Source organism: Crassostrea angulata, chromosome 1 (genome assembly GCF_025612915.1).
Source record: "Crassostrea angulata isolate pt1a10 chromosome 1, ASM2561291v2, whole genome shotgun sequence".
Classification (NCBI taxonomy): Eukaryota; Metazoa; Mollusca; class Bivalvia; order Ostreida; family Ostreidae; genus Magallana; species Magallana angulata.
This window is the reverse complement of record NC_069111.1, coordinates 49,787,259-49,809,359: the sequence shown is the minus strand read 5'-3', so window position 1 is coordinate 49,809,359 and position 22,101 is coordinate 49,787,259. Positions and strand designations below refer to the sequence as shown.

The window sequence follows — 22,101 nt, the reverse complement described above, 5'->3', positions numbered from 1 at the left end:
CTTATCATGAATTCCCGATTTTATTGTAAGCTTTTATTTGATAAGTTTACCGATTACCCTAATAAAAGAAGAATAACACTTACATAACAATACTGAAGATAAAAAATCAATAGCAAAACCATTTGTTTTGGAATGAGTTTTGGTTAAATTTTGCAAGTCATCTGTTTTGCAGTACCTTTATAGAACCTTTAGAGGTTAGGTGGGGTTCCCTAACAGTCTTTTACTGATATAGAAATAGAAAATAGAAGACTTTCATTCTAAAACTCATCTTTTCTTAGAATTTTTCACTAAAAAAAAACAATACTGAATATTATTTTAACTATGATGCCTAATTCTTCTGGCTATCCAACAAAAATAGTTTGGTAATGTTTTCGTGTAAAGGGGAGGGGGGATGGGGGTCACCAAAAAATGCATCGATAAACAATTGAGGGATTTTTTTTTTCTTCACTACATGTACCTTAAGGTAAGTTTGAAAATTGGAAAAAAATAATCATACTTATAAATTAAGGCATTTTGCAAATTAACTACAAAATGCCTGCACCAGAGTACTTGCTTACACCTTTGATATTTCAATACATGTTAGATGATGTCTGTGTGGTATAATTAAATTGTAACTGATAAGTTGTTATTGTGAAATTAATCAAAAGCCTACTTTCATTTTCGATAAACAAGCTCGAAATAGCTAAAATGAGAGTAAGGTGGTGGACACGCTTTGGCGGATCCAAGTCAGGGATAGTCTCGATCAAAATATATAATTGCAAGGAAATGATATTGAATGATTACGTAAAGAGTGAATATATTTAATGTGAGCCTATTTAGAGAGTACATAGAAGTTAAGATTTGACAAATGTTGAATAAATAAAATGAGTCAATTCGTTTCTTTAGTGGGCGATTTTAGTTTTGATGCTCATTCGCTTGCGAAGCGCGACCTCTAGTGAGAATGGGATATATATATAACTTTTTAGAACGGGGTAACCAAGGACGCGAATTGACTAATTGACGAAAAGTGTAGGACGAGTTCATCTTGCATCAAGGCAAGATACCTTGAATCGGACTTCGATTAATACAAAAAAGTAAATAAAAAATTGAACAATTAATGCGATTTTATTATTAATGGAAAGAACTTCACAAAACGGAGTGCCTATAAACGGGTTGACTAATTGACATCATGGCGGATAGTGTAGGTCGAACTAATAACCATGGGACAGATACTTCGAATCCAAAAACTTTGGTTTCAAAATATGCATGCAAATGAATAATAATGCATAACCTGGCGTGTTTAAATTTCATAAAATTTCATACCACAACAGATTAGTTGTAATCCTAAGAAATTAATTTTAAAACATTAATGAACAGATTATTGTATTCAACATATACGTCTATATGAATAAATGATGCATGCAGAAAACGGGAAAGTTTAATCCCCACTCCTATTCCAAAATGTTTTTCATGTCGACTTTGCTTATTTTGCATAATCATATTAGAACGGGGATATCACAAGTGAGCATTGGCTCACAGATACCTTGTTTCTTTCAAATGTAGACTGTTGTCTTTCACCATGATTTAAATCATCGATGATCATAGACATATTGTTTCAGAATAGGCAATATGAAGTTTTCTATTGAGCATTCAACGACAGATAAGATCATAAATGTTCTTGGTACGAAGTTCATGTAACTCCATAGTCTTAATTTTTCCTATTTGCTAAAAATTCCAAAAGAGCCTTTGCAATATAATTTATTATATAAAAGATTTGATTTATTTTGGGAAATGACAGATCCTATAATCAAATATAAGAAAACTTGAAACAATTGAACATGAAAAGGCTTTATAAATCGTGTTGAAAAAACTCCCAGATCGGTATGTTTATTGTAATGAACGTTTTAAATTACTTATTGAGTACGTAGAGAATGAATCCTGTCATATAACATGTCTTTACAAAGAGAATTTTAAAATTTCAAGCATCTGCGATAAATAGTTGCCGAGAAAACGCGACAGAAATATGTTACGGAAAGACAGACACAGATATACAAGGGTAGAACCGTATATTCTTATCTCCTTCGGAGCGGAGGTTTGGTTCTTAACTGTCAACAGTTTCGCGACATCCAAACTCGTTCATAATAAAATATTGTTTCAATTAGGTTTTAGGCAGATTTGATTTAAGTTCACCAAATTACACCAAACTCTTACCTTAAAATAATTCAAGAAAAGTTATCACTTTCGGATAAAATTTATGAAGATTAAAGACATTTATCATTTTAACATTTACAATTGTACTTTATATATGTATTTATTGAAGGTATTACAACACGTGTTTCGATCGAACACGTGTTTACCTGGTGTTTGTTATGAAGACTAACCAATTGGATTGGTTATTATATTTATAGAAAACCTGTTCTACATGTATTCTCGTAAGGTACGCACGATTTGGTAAAGAATTGAGTTTTAAGTCATTCGAAGGCTCTCTCTCAGTGCAAGCAGACGTTTCCCCACCCACCCGCCCTCAAAGATAGTCATAAATGTTTGGTTTTATGAAAAATATATATATAAATATTTTGCTAATATGTGTTGTTTTGTTTTTGTAGAGAAAAAGAACACAAGAAAATTGAATTATGTGATTGTATACATGTAATAATTAAACTGCACTTCTGAGAGCGCTTCTGCATCTATATACGTGTTGTTATTTATTTTATAAATTATTTATGTTCGTTTGAGTGTTAACGAATAAGAACATAATCTTCTTACGAATGTATTCCGAATCAATTCAATTTTACACTTAAATTATACATTTTTTTTAAAGTAGCAAGCTAATAATTCTGATGTAAAATGACTGAGAGAAAGAATCTTGCATTCTGTCATCTCAAGTTTTATTTTTCGTTATGAATTTTAACAATACATTTATTTGTCTCCTTTTTTAAATTAAAAAAAAAACTTTTTAAAACCTATATTTACAGTTAAGGCGAAATTGGAACACACGTATAAACAGCTAGGGTTTATTATTTAAGTCTGAATATTAATACACTACATACTGGTGCATTGGCAATACTGTCATGTACTACAAATACTTTTCTTCCTTGTCAAGTTTACAAGAGTACATTTGTACCTTTATATGATTTAAATATAAATGTTAGAGATAAAAAAAAAACCATAAAGTGATGATTTATCAAACCTGAAAATTTAACACATACCTACAATGATGAATAAAAATTCTGTAAAAAGTAGCTGCTTAATTCGCTTTTTAAAGTTTCGTTGATATAAAATTAGTTGTACATATTTAGCTTCTGTTTTACAACACATTATTATTAATGTGTATGTTATTTGGCGGGAATTTACTTATAACAAAACAGCGGGGATTTCATCTAGTGCATCTCTAAAGGTACTTATTAATCTACATATATTATACGTTTGATATTTTGCCATGTACTGGATCTAGCGGACGCCATTTCCACCAAATACAAGTATGTTGAATAGAACACCTCGCCAAATGTAATGGGGTCTACCATACTAATAATAATTTTTAATATATAATTTTCTGTATTTAAGAAAGACATTGAAAGCCAACTTTGAGAAACGCCTTTTCTATCCTTTGAAATGAAATACATTCTCATCTGAGTAAGTAAGGAGAGTTGTCTGATCATTCAGCTGAAGGGAATTTACTGTGATAATTAGGTAATGCAATTGTAAGAACAATTCAAAATATCATAATAGTATGCTATTGTCTCTTCCAAGATATTTATGCATCACGTTTGGACGGTTTTTAATAAAAAATACACATACCTGTGAAAGTGCAATTGAATAGATGAAACAGAAAACTTTCAAGATAATTTCATTCACAAATCATCATTTTTCTCTCGGAAAAATTCACATTTTTAAGGAGATTTATGATGGGTAATGTTGACATCTTTTCTCAATTCGGAAGACACTCGGAATACCTCGCACAGTTTTGCAACGTTATCATCCGGGTCTGTTGCATTACAAATTCCCCGTAGACATCACATTTTTGAGCCGTATTGTTAGGATAGCAATACATATAAACAGAACAAGAAAAAAAGAAACTTGATCACCTGACATTGGAAATATACTCAACGAAACTACAACCCTTTAGTCTGTACCAGGGTTGATACACCAAGCAAGATTGGTCAGCGACGCAAACATCACCCTGGTCCAGGAAAGTAGAGGGTATTTAATGAGGATACTCAGCACCATACGAATTCGAACCACAGAAAAAATTAACACCACTACCGTTAAATTATGAAGAGGAGATAACCAAGAAACGCACGATTGGATGTTTAGAGAAGGTAGAATAAATTAGAGCTTTAACATGTTTAATAAACATAAATATCAACAGGTGTCCCATCCCACCTTAAGTTGTTAACACTACGTGCCTAAACCAAATGCATGTAATGTGTTTTCGGGATGTAAGTGATACTGGGGATGCAGCATTTGATAGGGGGAAAAGTATGAAATAAGGGTTTTGACTTTCAACAAGTTTATGTTCAAACCAATGAATTTTAAATAATTGAATGTTGAGTTATCGGCACGAAATCTGAAAATATATTGTGTTTGTTTTCACAAAGCATTTTAGAGGCTAAAAAGAAATGTTGAAAAATAAAATCTAGTGCGTTAAGGTTTCTTTAGTATATCAATTTGAAAGCCTCTTAGGTCCTTGACAACGTCAAACAAGTTGAAATATTGGTGCATAAAGGTACCTGTAACATCTTGAGTGCTATTATTAAGGTTTACAATTTTAGATGAGTAAATCTCTGTAGAATAGTTTTGGTTAATATTGGTTTGATGATAAACATTTAATCTGATGGGGAGGAGTATATTGGGACTGTTTTGCTGTAATCAGCATACATTAAAACTGCTGCAAAGGCGTTTGCTTTTATACAAACGACAAAAACATAGATTAATCTTGATATACTTAAAGTCATTAAGTAAATTTAAAGTAAAACTGTTAAAATTCTGGGCAATCTAGGTCACATTAAATTTATGCTTTTTAGCTATAAACCAATAAACTTAATGAAGTTTTAATAAAGTGTTGCGCATGTCCACATGGAATAATACAATGTAGAGATTCCTCAAAGGTTGAGGGGAAAATGGTTCTTAGTCATTGTGTCAATAGACGTTCCTTTTTCTGTGACAGTATTACTCTTTCGCTGTTGTATTATAATTATAAGCTGGTTTATAAATTTTAAAAATTGTTTTTTTTTAATACTTACTTTATTTTTATTGTGAACCGACCATAAAATACTATTCGCCGTTCTTATACTGAAAAGAGAATATGTTTCTTTATTTTGAATGACCAATCTGTAATGTTTATATTTATTTCAAGCTGCAAACAAAATAGCATCAGAGAGTCGTGTTCTAAGCATTGTGTCAGCAGTTAATGCTTAAAAAGTATCTATTTTATTCTTTCCAGAAAGAAACTTGATAAGGTCAAAAAGTCTATCAAGGTTTGATTAACAAATTAAACACATGCTTGTACTTTATCAGATGAAACCTGAATGTATGTAATTGAATTCTTAGCTAACCATTCCATGTGGCCTTCCAAATAATTGCTGAATACACCTATCTAGACAAAACATGACCAAAATGTGAATTCCCTTTTATAAAAGGCGCCTTCTTCAAACACCTTTTACAATAGAACATAGGTCATTTCGAGAAACTGATTTTATCAAATTGATACATTGGATATTTTGCAATAAAAATACATAATTTGTGTTATGATATCCCGACCAGTTCTTGTTTTCAAGGAATCGCTTGAAAACGGAATCAATCTTGCATGCAAGTTCCACTTGATCACGTGATGGCCAGGAAAGGGTAATAACGCTTTGACCAATAAAAATACATAATTTGTGATATGATATGCCGACCAGTTCTTGTTTTCAAGGAATCGCTTGAAAACGGAATCAATCTTACATGCAAGTTCCACTTGATCACGTGATGGCCAGGAAAGGGTAATAACGCTTTGACCAATAAAAATACATAATTTGTGTTATGATATCCCGACCAGTTCTTGTTTTCAAGGAATCGCGTGAAAACGGAATCAATCTTACATGCAAGTTCCACTTGATCACGTGATGGCCAAGAAAGGGTAATAACGCTTTGACCTTTTTGGGGACAATGATTTAATAAAACGCACAATTTTGTAGGTGTCTCAAAGGACCTGATTTAAAAAAACAACCCTCCTAGCTTTGTGTTCCCCCGGGGAACCATTGCTCACAATTCATTACGACAACTTTAGAGAAATGTACTGTTTCAGGTCATTGTCGCACAGACAAATGAGGCTATTGGTCCTCGGTGGGATTTGAACAATCGATAAAATATAAGTAATGGTAGATTATAAAAACGTTTGACGGATGCAGGAAAAAACAACGAAATTGTAACATCGTATTTGAGTTCAACGCAAGCAGGTTTGATAGATCATGTTCAGAAACAGGAAGGGGACACACTTGGATTTCAGCAACTTCTTCGACGGTGTACGAAAACTCAGTCCAAAAAGAAACCTTTCTAAGACAATAAAAAAGAGCCTCAGTATGGTAGACACTAGACATTTTATGAATATCACAGTTCGTGTTAGAGATCAGTGTTAAGAGTTACAGTCCAGTATATTTAAATCGCAAAACAGAAAAAAAAATCAAAATACTTTAAACCTGAGTACAAACTTCTCCAAAACTTGACTTTCCAGAGGTTTATCGAAGATTTGATGCATGTATATGAATTAACAGAATGTCAGTGAAAAAAAAAACTGCCTGGTTGGTTTTTTGTCATAAAAAAGGATGCCTGTGAAATAATTCCTGAACATATTTTGAAGACAGGGGTCAGTTTTTGATAATCTGTGAAAGTTTTGTATGAGTGATGTGTTCAAATATGAACATAAATGATTTGACAACTTTAATGTTTTACGGGACACTTTATGGCTAATAGAACGTCGGGTTCATCTGAGATAAAATGTTACAATGTATATAAAATTTAGATAAAATTTTTACAGTTTATATTGGTAGAAATCCATTTACTTTTATTTCATTGATTAAACAATTTTTCTTAACAAATAAGATTACGTAAAAATGTAATAATTTTGATTGTTTTTCTTTTTGAGTTTTTGTCATACCTGGTTGCATGGAGCATACGTTTTAGATCACTCTGTACCGGTTTATTAATTTGAAAACAAACATTTTAATTCTGAACATTTCCTCTTGAAACATGCATGATTATACGGTGCAAAAGTAAAATACTTTATGCTTTTTGGTTTATTTTTTAATTTGATTTTAATATTGCTATGTAATATTAGAGAATTTTTCTTTGCTAATCGAGTGAATACAATAATTAGCACCTACTACAAGATAAAAGCATGTAATAATGCCATTAAAGATCGGCAACATTTAGGTCAAACGAAAATGTTGTTTGCAGAAATGTACATTGTTGAATAATAGTTTAAATGTGGTAATGGTTATCAACTCGAAGTCCTTTAAGACCATTATAACATAAAAGTATATTAATATTCATAGGATTTATTTTGATAAGATGTGGGTGGTCACGATTTTTAAGCACTTAAAGACACACGCACTTCCCCGCAAACACAAGCATTGACGTGAGACTCTAAAGCGCAATATATAACAAACAGGTTTTACATGAAGTGTAATTTGATATGTTTACGGTGCTACCGTTGTGGTGAGCGCAGCAAAAATTACACATACACTGCATCATTGTCAACTCAGTGTACTTTAGTTATCCACTAACATCACAGAATTTTAGAGAGAGACAGACAGACAGACAGACAGACAAAATAACCGAAGAGAGAGAGAAAATTTTAAGATTTTTTAAGTTTTAAAATTCTTACCAAATACATAGACTTGCTTCCACCTAAAATCGTTCTTTCCTTTTTGAGAGAATTCATCAGTCTGTAAAACGAAATTTATTGAATTTGGTCAAAATTGTTAACGATAAATACCGTATTATCTTTTTTATACCTTGTTATCTGAATTTTATTTTTTATCCTGGTTTATATATATTTTTTTAATTTTTGTATTCTAATTACACACGGTGTACACACAGTGTATCCGTGCCCGTCCCTCCGTGCCCCCGGTCCCTGTTAGTGAGTGTGTAATTTCCCATTTTCTAATTTAATGGTTTGACAATATCGGTAAAAAATTTAATTGTTAATTTTTTCTCTTTTATTTATTCTTTTTTTCTGTTCAAAATGACCTACTTTTTTATAATTTTTTCTACATATACTAACTGAACATGCATGCATTTAGCTTAAAATTGAAGCGATATGACACTAAAGTGTGTGTGTGTGTGTGTGTGTGTGTGTGTGTGTGTGTGTGTGTGTGTATTTATCTCATACGTGTGGTGTATATTACCCGTTTGATAAACCTTTGCTATATCAAACGGGTGATGCTTTATCAAATACTTCCGGTCCAAACGATTTTTGACACAGCCCCTCGCTTCAACGCTTCAGTGACCTAATTTCGAAGATTTGCTAATACTTTTAACATAATATGTTATCTATATCTAATACAAAAAATTGAATATATAAAATAGGTTTTTGTCAAAGATTTACATTACAAATATGAAGGAAAACACATAACTGTGAGGTTAAGGCGTCGTAACGGGGGGGGGGGGGGGGGGCTTCACCCCCCCCCCCCCCCAAGTCACAATTGCATTAAAATTGTATAGGGTTCTTAAAACATTTCACCAATCTGGTAAAAAGGATGGTCCTTGTAAGTCAAACAATATTTACAAAACAAAAACAATTTATTTACAAATATACAATAAATAGGAGGTTGTTGTCATCAGTTCTTTCGGATGGACTAGGTGGCATTCGACAAGACGTCTCACTTAAGGTAAGTTCCGTAGGACTGGGAAAGCATAAGTTTTTGGTTTGGATATTAAGTGTCCCACCATAAGTCCTTGCACGGATATAATATGGTCCACCACGTGCCCACTCCGTTGTCACCTATTTAAATATAGAACAACGTTGCATAATAAGTTTTCTTATACACATATTTGAAATTAGATATTGACTCATTAAACACACAGCTGCAGTATATTAATCAGTAGTTAATATATTACCCTTTCCTGCAGTATATTACAATTCTGGGCTACCGTAACATAACAGCTATTTAAATTACAATTACACATACCTGTAGTCTAACTCTACTCACAATACAGAATTAATATAAACCATAAAAATAGAAAAAATATGACACTTACTGGGTTGTATCTCTCTCACACAAATAAGCCTGCACAGGGATGTCGTTCCCAAGATCACACAGCATGGGAAACGCCCAAGATATCTCAGCAAGAGTACAGACACGTCCACACAGCTTGTCGCCCAGAATACATCAAACCTCGCTCTTCAAACCACTAAGCACTAAATCATACCTGTTAAACAGGTTTTCTCCAGTAGTATTACTACACCCAGTGACCACGCAAGCAAAAATATATAAATAACTCAAAAGTATGGAAATACATTTCAAACAAAATTTAGATACCAGAACTCAACCAAAAGTATGGGAGTATGTTTGGAACATAATTGTGACATCCCCCCCCCCCACACACACTTTTTTGCAAAGTTATACATTACCGTAACCAAAGACTTTTTTTTCTTGTTTGTCAAGATTTTTGATAAGTTTAGCCCCTTTCCAACTTTCAATTTGCTTTGTGTAGTTTATAAAACTGCAAATCACGTTAACTATCAAGGGAGTTCATCCTGACGACGCAATGAAAACAGAGCATACTGGTCGTGTTAATATACAAGATCTTACCGAAATAATGTTTTTTAAGACTTTTATTCCACCACCAGTAAGCATCCTCAATTACTATTTTCAATTTCGAATCATTAGGCTACTGTTTATTTTATAAAACACCAACAAATGTTCCTCGTTCGAGTCAATTCAAACTAAAGAGCATTCGCAACTTTGTGTTACGTTATGTCGACAAACATGATTATTTAAGTCTTCTGATTGACCAGTATTTCCATTTAATCAGGTAATTAAGCTCGAAGAACAATTATTTAGAGCTAAAAAATTATTTCAACGTTTATTTCAGTAAAACTTTTCATCAAAACAGATAGATTTATCTCCAAAATGACATACTATATTGTATTGCGCAAGGTCACAATAACTGCATAACATCTAACGTTGAATCTTTGAAAAAATCAAAGTACTGAAGTACTGACGGGGGTTGATTTTATCGATTATTGTTAGTCCCCTACCGGTTTCACCGGAGGGGACTATAGCTTTCCTCTGCGTCCGTCAGTCCGTCCGTCTGTCTGTCTGTCCGTCCATCCGTCTGTCTCTCCCACTTTAGTTTTCCACACTTTTTTTCTTTATGCGTTTGAGGAATAATATGAAATTTGCTGAACAGCTCCAAAATGTCAAACTACAGATCAAGTTTACACTTTTGTAGCGTCTGGTTGACATATTTTCGAGAAAATTATTTTTTTATATTCCAATTTTTTAATGTTCGGGTTCGTTATCGGGTTCGGTGTGTATTAAATAAACAAGGAAAGTATGTAGTCAGTAATTATATCGTGCATTCCTTGTACATGTACCATTCCGTTTATTGTTTCTAACAAACAAATAAGCTCTGTAAAATAGTGTCAATCATTGTGTTGTAAATTTAATCGACAAGGTGTTTTGTATTATTGCAATCGGGTTCGTTATCGGGTTGGTCTGCTGATTCGGGTTACAAAAGACGGTAAGAAATGATATTCTGCATAACAGTGCATTGTTTTAACACATTTCTATCAGCAAATACTAAATGGACTTGGCGAAATTACAGAAGATAATATAAAGAGCAGTATTTTACCCATTTTTTAATTTCATATCTATATCAGCTATGTAGTTTGAATGTTCTCTGTTCTTTTATCTCTAATTAAAGCATAACATCTCTTTTATAATAGTTTGAAATAGTTGTATGCTTCGAAGCTTTCATAGAATAATACAAACCGGTAGGGGACGTGTATTGCTTATGCAATACTCTCAGAATGCTTGTTTATTTTAGAATCAACGAAAATGTTATTTTGCATGACAAGTGGTTTCTTATATGTATTTGATTTTTTATAATATGAATACTCAGACTCTTCCAAAAAGAATTTCGAAAAAGTCACGATACGAATCATGTCGTGTAATATTTAAAGATACTATTAATTCCATCAACGTACGTATCAGTAATCAAAATACATGTATTTCTGAAAAATTGCATGGATCCAAGCAATATTCAACTCTAGCTTCGTTCAACCAGACGCTGGGCTGTCTCCGAAATATAGCGCGAGATCATTGTGACGTCATAAGTTAAAATCTAGAATCATTTGTTTACTTATCTCAACTCGGAGTGGGAACATGTAAAAAAAAAATGTATTGGGTCTCATCAAAGCGTGTACGGTACGTAGAACGTGTATTCAAGCATCAAAGCACCGTGAATTACGAGTTAAATGTTAGCCATTTTTTGCAAAGCACTACGGCAGAAAAATTTTACGTAGACAAAAAAAATTCTGTATGAATCTGTAGATTTAGCTCGTACTCTTGAACCCGCTTGCACTGGTTCTTAAAGCTCGCTGAGCTTGCTATAAACGGCGAAATATGGATACGTTATAAGTAAATGAAGATATCGATATTGTGTATACATGTATATAAGATATATATTTGCATTGGCATGTAGATGTATTAAAATATCATGAATAAAATTTCATAACTTTTTTTAACCAAATAGAATGCATCAGTTTCTGAATAAAATCATACAGTACAGGTAAATATCGGTATCTCGGACATGGGATATCTCGAATACCCCGGTTATGTCGAAGTCGGCCGCCGCTGTATATACAAATTGAATGTTTAGTCTGATATGAGAAAAAGGGGCTGTCCAACAAAAAGGGGTTTATAGGTAAAAATGAATTCATTTATCAACAATGCACAGTAATACGGGTCATTCAAAAGTTGTTTTCTTTAGGAATTTGAGGAACTCCCTCTCACTGACCACACCATCGCCATCCTTGTCGGCGAAATCGATCATCTCCTGTAAAAGTTCAAACCTTGAAACCTAAATACAAATATTTTGTATTTTTAATGGGACAATAATGCGAGGTTGTTTTTCTTTTTTTAAAGAAAAAAATATTAAAATTTAAATACGATTTAACTTTGCCATGAACTAAACTTTTATAAAATTATCTAAACTTTAAAGTGTCAAGTTAGTGTGCTTGACTTGCAAAGAGATGCATAATAAGGCTTTAAGAAATATGGGCGCATATCTTTTCATTTACCACAAGTATAGATTACCTGTAGGTCCTCGGCCATTGTACCTGTAAAATACCCAAGTTCGGCAGCAACCGACTGTAGATCTCCGGAATTGATTTTTCCGTCTCCGTCGCGATCCAGCAACTCGAATGCTTTTTGCAGATCCTCTACGTCATCTTTCTGTGTCATTTTCTTCGTCATAATCGCTAAATAATCATTAAAGTCTAACAAACCTACAATTAAAACAAATATTATCATACTATATCATAAATGAGCCAGGATGAAGGCCGAAGTAGAATAAAATCCCTAATATTTTAAAAGGCTTTCAAAGTGAATTAACGTTATCCAATTGCAAAGAATTTAGGCACTTTTGAGTTATCTCTCTTCTACTTCATTTGACAAGTATATTTCGACAAATCAGGAATTCTAAAAATAGTTACAGAAAGTCTTGCAACTTAAAGAAATAAACAAAAATTCAAAATCAGAAAAGGATATCCCCCGCCGAAATAATATTCTATAGGTAACAGAATGAGAACATACTTATAATGTGTTCACTTTGCTCGCCAAAAAACTGCATGAATTCTAAATTAAAGAAATTCCTCACTCAATACCTGGTTATACATGTATATTGTCTGAAAATGACATAATCAATATACGAAAGAGAGAAGGATTGGATTGTCAAATGATTTGAGGGTGGTGGGAACTTCTAGCATGGAATCTAAGTAAGAGTCAAATCGTTACATGGACGAGTATTAATCCGTAATAGAGCCCTATCAAATGGAGACGTACTAAGAACAAATACATTGCAGTCTACAGCTCGTTATTTTTCATTAGAATGTTAAATCATTTATTTTAATTTACACTTAATCTTTACTCCTTCTCTCTAAGCTAAAGGTGTCGTCTGCATCATGATCCTGCAGTTGGAAAAGAGATAATTCGAATTAAAAGTACATTCTTGTGATAAAGAGTGTTATTAGGGTGACTGGGTTTTTTTTACAGCACATAATAAGTGCATGTTGATGTAATCATTTTTGGCCAGGAATTAATCAGTTAGAATTAGTCTTCTGAGAGCAAATAAAGTTAGAATATATGCTAGTATTTAAATTCGGTATGTATGACATAACAAGAACAATTTTTTGAAGGTAGCCATTGTTTGATGATGAAGAAATGACAAGCTTCATTGTTTTAACATGGAATATTTAATTAATTTTTTTGTGGCACCGCTAATGGATTGACCAAGAGAATTGCTTTATTCATGTATTAACCTTTTCCCGAAATGAAATTCTTTTTTATTTGAGTACACCAATAGGATGCAATTTTTGTTTGGTGAGCGTTATGCTCGATGTTAACGACCTTAAATGGGTGAAAGTGACTTCACTAAATGAGTATTAGAATCGATTTTATTAAAAGATCTATCGGAATAGACCGTGTATTAAGGTATCTGTCGATAAACCCACCTTTCGCAACATGAGACTCTCGTGTTTTGATATTTTGTAATTATTTTTTTTCATTTGTTTTCATATTTGTTAGCTAAAAACTGAGTTGAAGATTACAGGTAAAACACACGATACAAAACACATTTGCTATTTAATTTGATTAAAAATATAAAAATGACGAACATGCTATTGTTTTTCTCATACAAAGTTCTAAAAAAAAAAAAAAAAACCTGTCATTTTGTACATAAGCATATTATAAGCAAACCTGATTAAAACGTGGATCAGAAAACGCACGTGTTATTCATGTACATATTGAAATGCAACTACACGAACTTACACTACATAGATAAAAATACTATTATTTTGACAAGTGATCTGTTTGTCTATATTCTATTAAAAGACATAAATTAGGTTTAAAATAACCTCTCTCTCTCTAGAATCGCACATTCACGTGTATAGAGAAGTAACCCAGTCCCCTGATTTATTAATATAAAGCTGTTTGTTTTGTTTGCCTTCTTGTTTTGATTTTTTTTTTCTTGTTTATGGTTTTTGTTTTTGTTTTTTGTTTTTTGTAAAAAAAAAATTCGAGATTTTTTTTACCTTTCCCATCCTTGTCCACTCCCGATATTAGCTGTCTAATTTCTTCTTGTTTTGGTTCATAACCAAGAGCTCGAAAAGCAATCTATTAAAAAAACTACAAATATCTAGAGATATAATCAATGTATTCAAAAGTGATGTCAAAAATATTGATCAAAACGTCGAATGTTGTCAAATTATAATATTGAATTTTTAGATTTATTTCAAATTTAATTTATTATAAAAAAAAATAATAAATTATCTATTCGGTATATAATGTCGCCACCTTTATGTCCTCAGCGCTGATCGTACCATATCCGCTTTCTTCGCCACCTTTGCTAAAGATATCAAAGACTTTCCGAAGGTCGGCTTCTTGTTCTGCAGTTAGCTTAAATTGGGATTTTCGAACTGGTTTCTTTGTTTTAGAGGCGGCCTGTAGTGTAGATATACTTGGTATTTCAACGTTAAAGGGGCATGGGCAAGATTTTAATCAAAAAATATTTTTTTATTCTAAAGATTACAAGGCTTCTTTAAGGCATTTTTAATAGCAAGCCAAAATTTGAGTATCAATACTGAGTTAAAAGCGAGTCACATAGCTTAGAATTCTTTGATATATAAACAAAGCTTTTGTTTACATTTTGAATGTTGAAGTAAATATTCCAGTTTTAGACCTAAAATGAATGTTTTAAAGCTTAAAAACTGTTTGTTTATGCTTTAAACGAATACAAGAAGAAATAGCCAAATCAGCTAGAAAAAGATTTTTACTGGTATATTGAACCTATGTCAACAAAAGCAGGGCACGAGCCTTGGTTACATGACAAAGAATTGTGAGCCCTGTATTTTACTTATAACTCTACGACTGACCCTCAAATTTCATTTGATCACCAGAAATTCATTTCTAAAGCATTGTAAATAATAAAAACAGAAAAATATAATTTGACTAAAATCGTGACCATGTCCCTTTAACTTAATTCCAGAGGCACATTAACTTATGTTAGTGAAGAAATTACAAAGAATAACTTTTGCAAAGTTGTTTTGCAAAAATGTAGTTTCTTAAATTAATCAAATGCCGTTTATTATAATATACATGAATTAAAAATATTAATGTTAAGTTTGAAATCATGCAACTTACCATTATATTTAGTTAACACGCACGTTTGCTATAATTCTCTTTAAAACACTTATTAAATGTCACACTTTATCGCAATCACTGAATATAGCTTTTATCTGAACATTTAAATTTCTGTTTATAACTTTGTACACTTAACTGTTTAAACTTATTAATGAAAAATCTCTCTCTCTCTCTCTCTCTCTCTCTCTCTCTCTCTCTCTCTCTCTCTCTCTCTCTCTCTCTCTCTCTCATACATTTTCTCAAATTAAACAAAATATCATTTCTTATCAACAACGTATTTATTTCATGGATTCTGGTTTATGACACTGTTCATTCGAATAAAGTATTAGATATTTCTAGTTTTGAGACGCTTTACAATTTACGTGGTGTGTGTGTGTAAATATGTCGTAAACAATTGTCGCAAAATGCCGGCTTCCGGTAAATGGAATCACTGGTAGCTTCCGGTAAATGGAATCACTGGTATGTTTTCTTCATCATCCTGAGGAACTCGTGTTCATTGACCTCACCGTCCCCATCCCTGTCTGCCCCATCAATCATTTCCTTGAAAAAGAACACACGTAGCAATAGTCATTTTAATTTGATGTATGGTTAATATGAGGCAGCATTCATTTTATCCAAAAAAAAATTTTTGAGGGTTGTGGGCCGTTGTATAGAGATATTGAAATCTGATTTATAATTTAATGGACTTTAGATTGGACACAGCGAAACTATTTATGTTCTTTACTAATTTTAATTTTGTTATTTCGTAGAAATCTCTGAAGAAAAAGAAATCACGCTATATCTGATATATTATTACAGATTCTATCAATGAAATGAAATTCAAAACAATAGGGGTGTGTTTAATAAAAAGATTATAACCAGTACATGTTAACCGATCATCCACAGGTTGTTTTTTTTCACTCATATACCTGAAGTTCGTCCTGCATTTTGTCAGGGTCGTATCCAAGTTCAATGGCGACGCGGTCGAGGTTTGCGCGGGAGATTTTTCCGGTGCCATCCTCATCAAACAGCCAGAAGGCCTTCTGTAGGTCCTCTGTCTCATCCTTCTCTGTCATCTTCTTCGTCATCAGCGTCAGAAAGTCATCGAAATCCAAAATACCTGAAAAAAAATATTTTTTTATCAATTCTTGATCTTGTTTTAAAAATTGAAACAATGTATGAACTAATTCAAACTATTAAACTTATTAAAGCGTTGGGAAATCGATATGACAAAATTGCATTTAAATCATTCAAAACTGAGCTAAGTCTCATAAAATAATTTGGGAGACAGAGAGATTGATTTAGTTTTATAGATTATACCTACCTGAACCATCGGTATCTATCTCTGCGACCAATCTCTTCATTTCATCTTTCTTAGGTTCGAACCCAAGAGCACGCAAAGCAATCTATAAACAACAAAAAATACACAATAATACTGACAGTGTAAAGAACACACAACTTCAGTGTTGCATTCCGAAAACAATTGCAATTGAAAAACAATGAGCTATATTTGCTGGTGAGAGGAAAATGTGTAGATTTTAGGCTGTAATTATGTAGGTAACTATGTTAAAGTATCTCTGTCTGTGGGTTGTTTTTAAACGTACATATAACGTTTAAAATTATGTTTAAGTTTGTAAACATTTTTACATCAAAGTAGTCATAATTGCATAAGTTTAACGATACTTGTATATTTTTTCTCAAGTGGCAATATACATGTATCTTTTTTGCTTTAAAAACATATGGAAACCAGGCTAGCTGTTATATACATATAGTATATTTCTTGCAATAACTCTAGTTCATCTAAAATATCATCATTATCAAAATTATTACGGAGGCATAAAGTTGGTGTGGGACACCTATATATTGTGACGTACCTCCTATCAAAATGAACAAGGAAATAAAACATAGTTTTATAGAACAAAAATCGCAAAAATCTTATCTAACAGCGTGGCAAAATAGGTTTGAGAGTTGACTACGAATCTGTTATTCATGCTGGGACCTTTATTGCCCTTACCAAAACATGTTTTGGTCAAACTTTAACCCATATTAACATCAACAGGTGTCCCATGGCACCTTAAGATATTGATCCTGTCCTTGAAAATCTTTACTTCATAAAAATATTACAAAGCTCTGTGTTTTAATTTGGGGGCTTTTTGTTCTAATATTAGCAACTCAATCCCGCGTTTACATTCACTATGTAAGAAGTATAAAAAAAAATTAAAAATGTGTCAAAGAGGATGTAGCAATAATTAGATATTGACTTTTTTAAGACAATTTTTTCACGAGAGATGATTGGTCATCTCAATCATGTGACCCCTGCATTCTGAATATGAATACAAATAAATTTTTGGGATACATTTGTTGATTTATCAATTTTAAAGTGTAAGAGGTGAACTATAATATTTAGGCTAGGTGTAAGACGCCTGGACCTTAAGCTCACTAGCGTCGATCGTCCCTGACCCGTCGGCATCGAACACATCGAACGCCTCCCTCAGGTCCGCCTTCATCTCCTTCGTCAGCTCCAGACGCGGGCCATTCTTCTTCTTCGCCTTCTTTTCCGCCTACAAAACGTAGTGTCCTATTTCTATAATCGTTTTTAAAAATGCAAACAATATCGAATTCCAAATTCCAAAACGAATTATCTGATGTTAATATTAATTGTTAGCAGTCTGATTTGGCCACAATAATTTTTTTTCACAATTTACAAGGATAGGAGAAATATTTTCTAGTCTGTTTCACCGCTATAATTTTACTGTATGCTTTATCGGAATATAAGTATAGGAAGAGGCGAAGATACAAAGAATATTTACTTTTATATGCATAAGAATGTTTTATCTGTTATAACAAAGGATATATTTAGACAGACATAGAGACAATTGTTGTTATACCACTCCCCTCTCCAACTTCTTACAAGGGGCGGATCAAGTTTACTTCATAATGAACTCCCTGTATTTACTTCAGATTTTTAAATCCCCTTCACACAATGTTAACAGGTTCATTTGTTCAGACAAGTTAAAATACAGACAAAGATCGATATCTATCAATCAGGGTTTTTTAATGATGCATGTAGTTGAGTAAATGTTTTTTTTTTTTTTTTTTTTTTACAAGTCCAAAGATTGAGTAGCCTTGAATGTGTATGTAACAGTAATGGAGATTAAATCCAATTCAATTTGAGTGATATTTAGAAAAGTAACCAGAGGCTCAAGTATAACCTAGCTGGAGGTTTTGTGGTTTGTGAATGAACAGAATAGGCTACAGGAAATTAGCTCAAACAACCTTCTGATAGAGTTCTTTTCATACTAACATTCATATTCAAGTGTAGCATTGTACAAGTATACAAATAAGGGAACAACTTCTTTATTTTGATTTAGTTCACTCAAGGTGTTTAGGGTCGGCCAAATTATTTATTTATTAATTGATGATGAATTTTTTTCTAATCTATAAAAGAACTGAATAATTTATGCACACGTCTGCACAGTATACATGTATTAAAGAAATTACTCGTCTTTTACACTAATCTTGATTTTGAAAAAGTCCATTTTACACACTGTCAAAATTGTTCTGTCATAGCAGGCTAATATTTCTTAAAACCATTGTCCATTTTCTTAAGCACGGAACCATTATTCAACCGAAGGTTCATTAAGAGTCCGTAATTTTAATCACGCGACAAGTCGGGCTATTGTAGTCTTTGAAAGGAAGATTTCATGCATATAAAACAAGCTTTTCACGCGAAACATAAATTCTCTATTGAAAACAAGAACATTTAGATAAGTTTCACATGCATCAATAAAGAGTAAAAGGCGAGAAACAATGAACACATACAAGGGAATTCCAAAGCTTACCATAATTAGTTGGCGTCTTTCGTCATGCCTTGGCGCTCTTCGAAAAACAAAGACAGTATCTACACCGTAAATACCCGACGAAAACGCACTGACCGAAGTAACTCCGGTGTCACTGATTCAAATGTTGGGAGTGTTGAACTCTAGAGGCGGATCAATTCGTATGGGCACGTAACAATCACTTTGTCAGCTGATTTATTCATCAATTTGATTTTAAATAAAATATGTATTTAATAGCTATTTACACTGACTTGTTTGAAAAATCGTGGATTTTTTTGTTCTTTTCATAAAGAACTTCTCTCTATCTTATCAATCGCGCATTTTTTTCGTTTAAGTCGTGGTTCCTTTTAATTTGGAAAAAAAAATCTTGAAAATCTTTCCGGTGTCAATACACCAAATTAATTACAAATATATTAAGTATGCGAAAGTATATATCTTTTTCACCTCCATTTGTTAATTCTAAATAATACCTGTTCACATCCGCGAAAAGAAAACATTGAAAACGTTCACCAAATCTTAACAAAATAAACTGTGTAAATAGACGAAAGATTTGATCGAATTCAATTCAGAAAGAAAACGGGACCTTTGATGGGTTTCGCGATAATGAGCCTTGTAGACTCACTGATTACATTATTCATTTAAACATTTATTTAGCGTGTGAAAGAGATGAAGAAAGTTTATAAACCCGAGCTGTATTGTGTGACTCTAAAATTAAATCTCAGAGAAAAAACTATCATTTTTATGATCTGTTTACGGAAAACACTTTTTAATGCTAGTAATATTTGGGGCAATCTACTTAAAATTAGAACTCCCATCCGCTCCCCGGTTTTCGATATGTCGCGTGGGAGCGGATGGAAGTTCTAATTTTAATTAGATTGTATTTGGAGCTTTTTAGAATTTAAAATTAATATAGATGTAATGTTAAAAGTAGTTTGAAACCCAAATTTGTGAGAAGTAGCATAAAAAATTTATGTAAACAAGTGTTGTTTTGGTAAAAGAAAGCTAAATATTTTTCAATACTTCAAAATTTAATGGATTTTTTATATGCTTTGTAAAAGTTTGATGGTGAAGACGAGCTAAAAAAAAATTGCAATTAATACATACATGTACATGTCTCAAAAATGTAATTACTATACATTTTTGTAAAGTGGAATTTATTCGGTAAATGCAATATTAATTCCAGAAATATTATGTTTTATCAACTTGAAATGTTTGATGTAGGCGTGAAGACATAGCCTAAGGGCATGCTTCAGTCAGAATACTTGAAATGGTACAATGTCTGATTCATGTAACTTTATTTTTTAGATAAATATTAGAGACTCAATTTTCTGCAAAAAGAGGGAACTTGCTCGGTGAAATTTACTGAAATACAAAATGTACTCTAGTTGAATGACCTTTTATCTTAAGTTTCCTTTTAACTGTTGTAGAAAATGTCAACTTCATTTTTTGTTTGATTAATATATGCCTTAAACGGAGCATTACCACGAGTTTTTATTTTTATATCTTTTGTATATAATTAAGAGATTTCCATAATTTCTAGAATTTTTTAAATACATATATTAAATGTGTGGCATTATCTCAGAAAACTTTCATCAAACAAAAAGATTATGTACAAATGAAAAAAATATTTTGAATCATCTCATTTCAATATTTTTCTATATGAATGTCATCAAATAATAAAATTTATCTGTGCATCAACATCTTCCAGTTTGTGTAAAATTTGTGACATTTTGACAGATCATTAATTTTTTTTTTAATTCTTCAATTTGTTAGCAGAATGGAATCAAAGTATCCGTGATCTCCAGATCAGACGATGGCGTACGTTCTCATTCACGTTTTCAATTTGCCAAATGTAAAGAGAAATAACTCTAAATTTAAAAATACCAACGTTGTCAAATTTATCAACCAATCCAATCAAACAAGTTTGCTCTTCTTATTAAATATTTAAAAAGACAGTAATCGAAATATGTGCAATTTATTTTGAGATTCTCTGCAAAATCTTTAAATAAACGACTTTTTAAAATTTTCGGTTTGTGAAGTAAAAGTCTTGAAGGCGGTACAAATCTAGCTAGTGTGTAGTAAGAGACACTTTGCAATGCGTTTATCAAAAAGACTATCATCATACAGCTAAATTCATTGAAGTGACGGGTAGATTATGTACAATGTCCATGTTCATGTACACCTCATACGCGGATCTGGAGAGGGGGCGAGAGGTCCTCTGGAAAATTAATTTTTTCTTCTAAATTTACATAGTAAAATTAATGAACTATGCTTCAGACCCCCCCCCCCCCCCGGGGGCAAACTTGAATATCCCACGGACCCCCTGGAAAAATTTTCTGGATCCGCACAGGCACCTACCTTACAGGTAGGTGTACATGAGCACGTAATATTTCAGGAAAATAAAATATCACTAGGATATACATATACATGCACTATTATTTTATACGCGCACTGCTGAAAATATAGTCATGGAATAATTTAAAAAAGGTTCTAAAACATTTTCAAGGTATTTTAGCGCCACTATGTCACATAAGAATTTAATCCCCATCTAAACAATTTGTCTTGATAAATGGTAATGCATTGTTTATTTGCATTGCATTTAAACTACTGTGAAATGGGCAAGCTACCGGTAACCCACAAAAATCAACCAGACCTATTATTCAAACGACTTGTTCAGCACCTGAAGTCGTCAAAGACTGGCTTTATATCATGCCCTCACATACTTGTGATGCGATGTACGTCGTCAGCTAAAGAGCTGTAGAGTCCCATATTAGTTAGGCATTTTACTGTTGAAAGGAATACGGATAATTTGCATGCTTTTTGGCATCAACTTAATCTGTTTTTTTTAAATTAAAATACACCCCCCCCCCTGAAATATATGAACCATATTTTGTTAC

General features: G+C 32.5%; 1 protein-coding gene across 1 annotated transcript; it reads right to left on the bottom strand.

Moving 5' to 3' along the window:
• Window positions 1–11,873: 11,873 nt before the first annotated feature.
• On the bottom strand, window positions 11,874–21,973 carry LOC128192868 (uncharacterized). The gene is made up of 10 exons (XM_052865886.1): window positions 21,928–21,973; window positions 19,208–19,242; window positions 17,795–17,926; window positions 16,690–16,771; window positions 16,295–16,485; window positions 15,888–15,926; window positions 14,541–14,687; window positions 14,279–14,360; window positions 12,285–12,475; window positions 11,874–12,024 (listed from the first exon to the last, which is right to left on the bottom strand). The coding sequence occupies exons 1-10, from the start codon at window positions 21,971–21,973 to the stop codon at window positions 11,935–11,937; spliced, it is 1,035 nt and encodes a 344-aa protein (XP_052721846.1). The 3' UTR covers window positions 11,874–11,934.
• Between the last annotated feature and the right edge of the window lie 128 nt (window positions 21,974–22,101).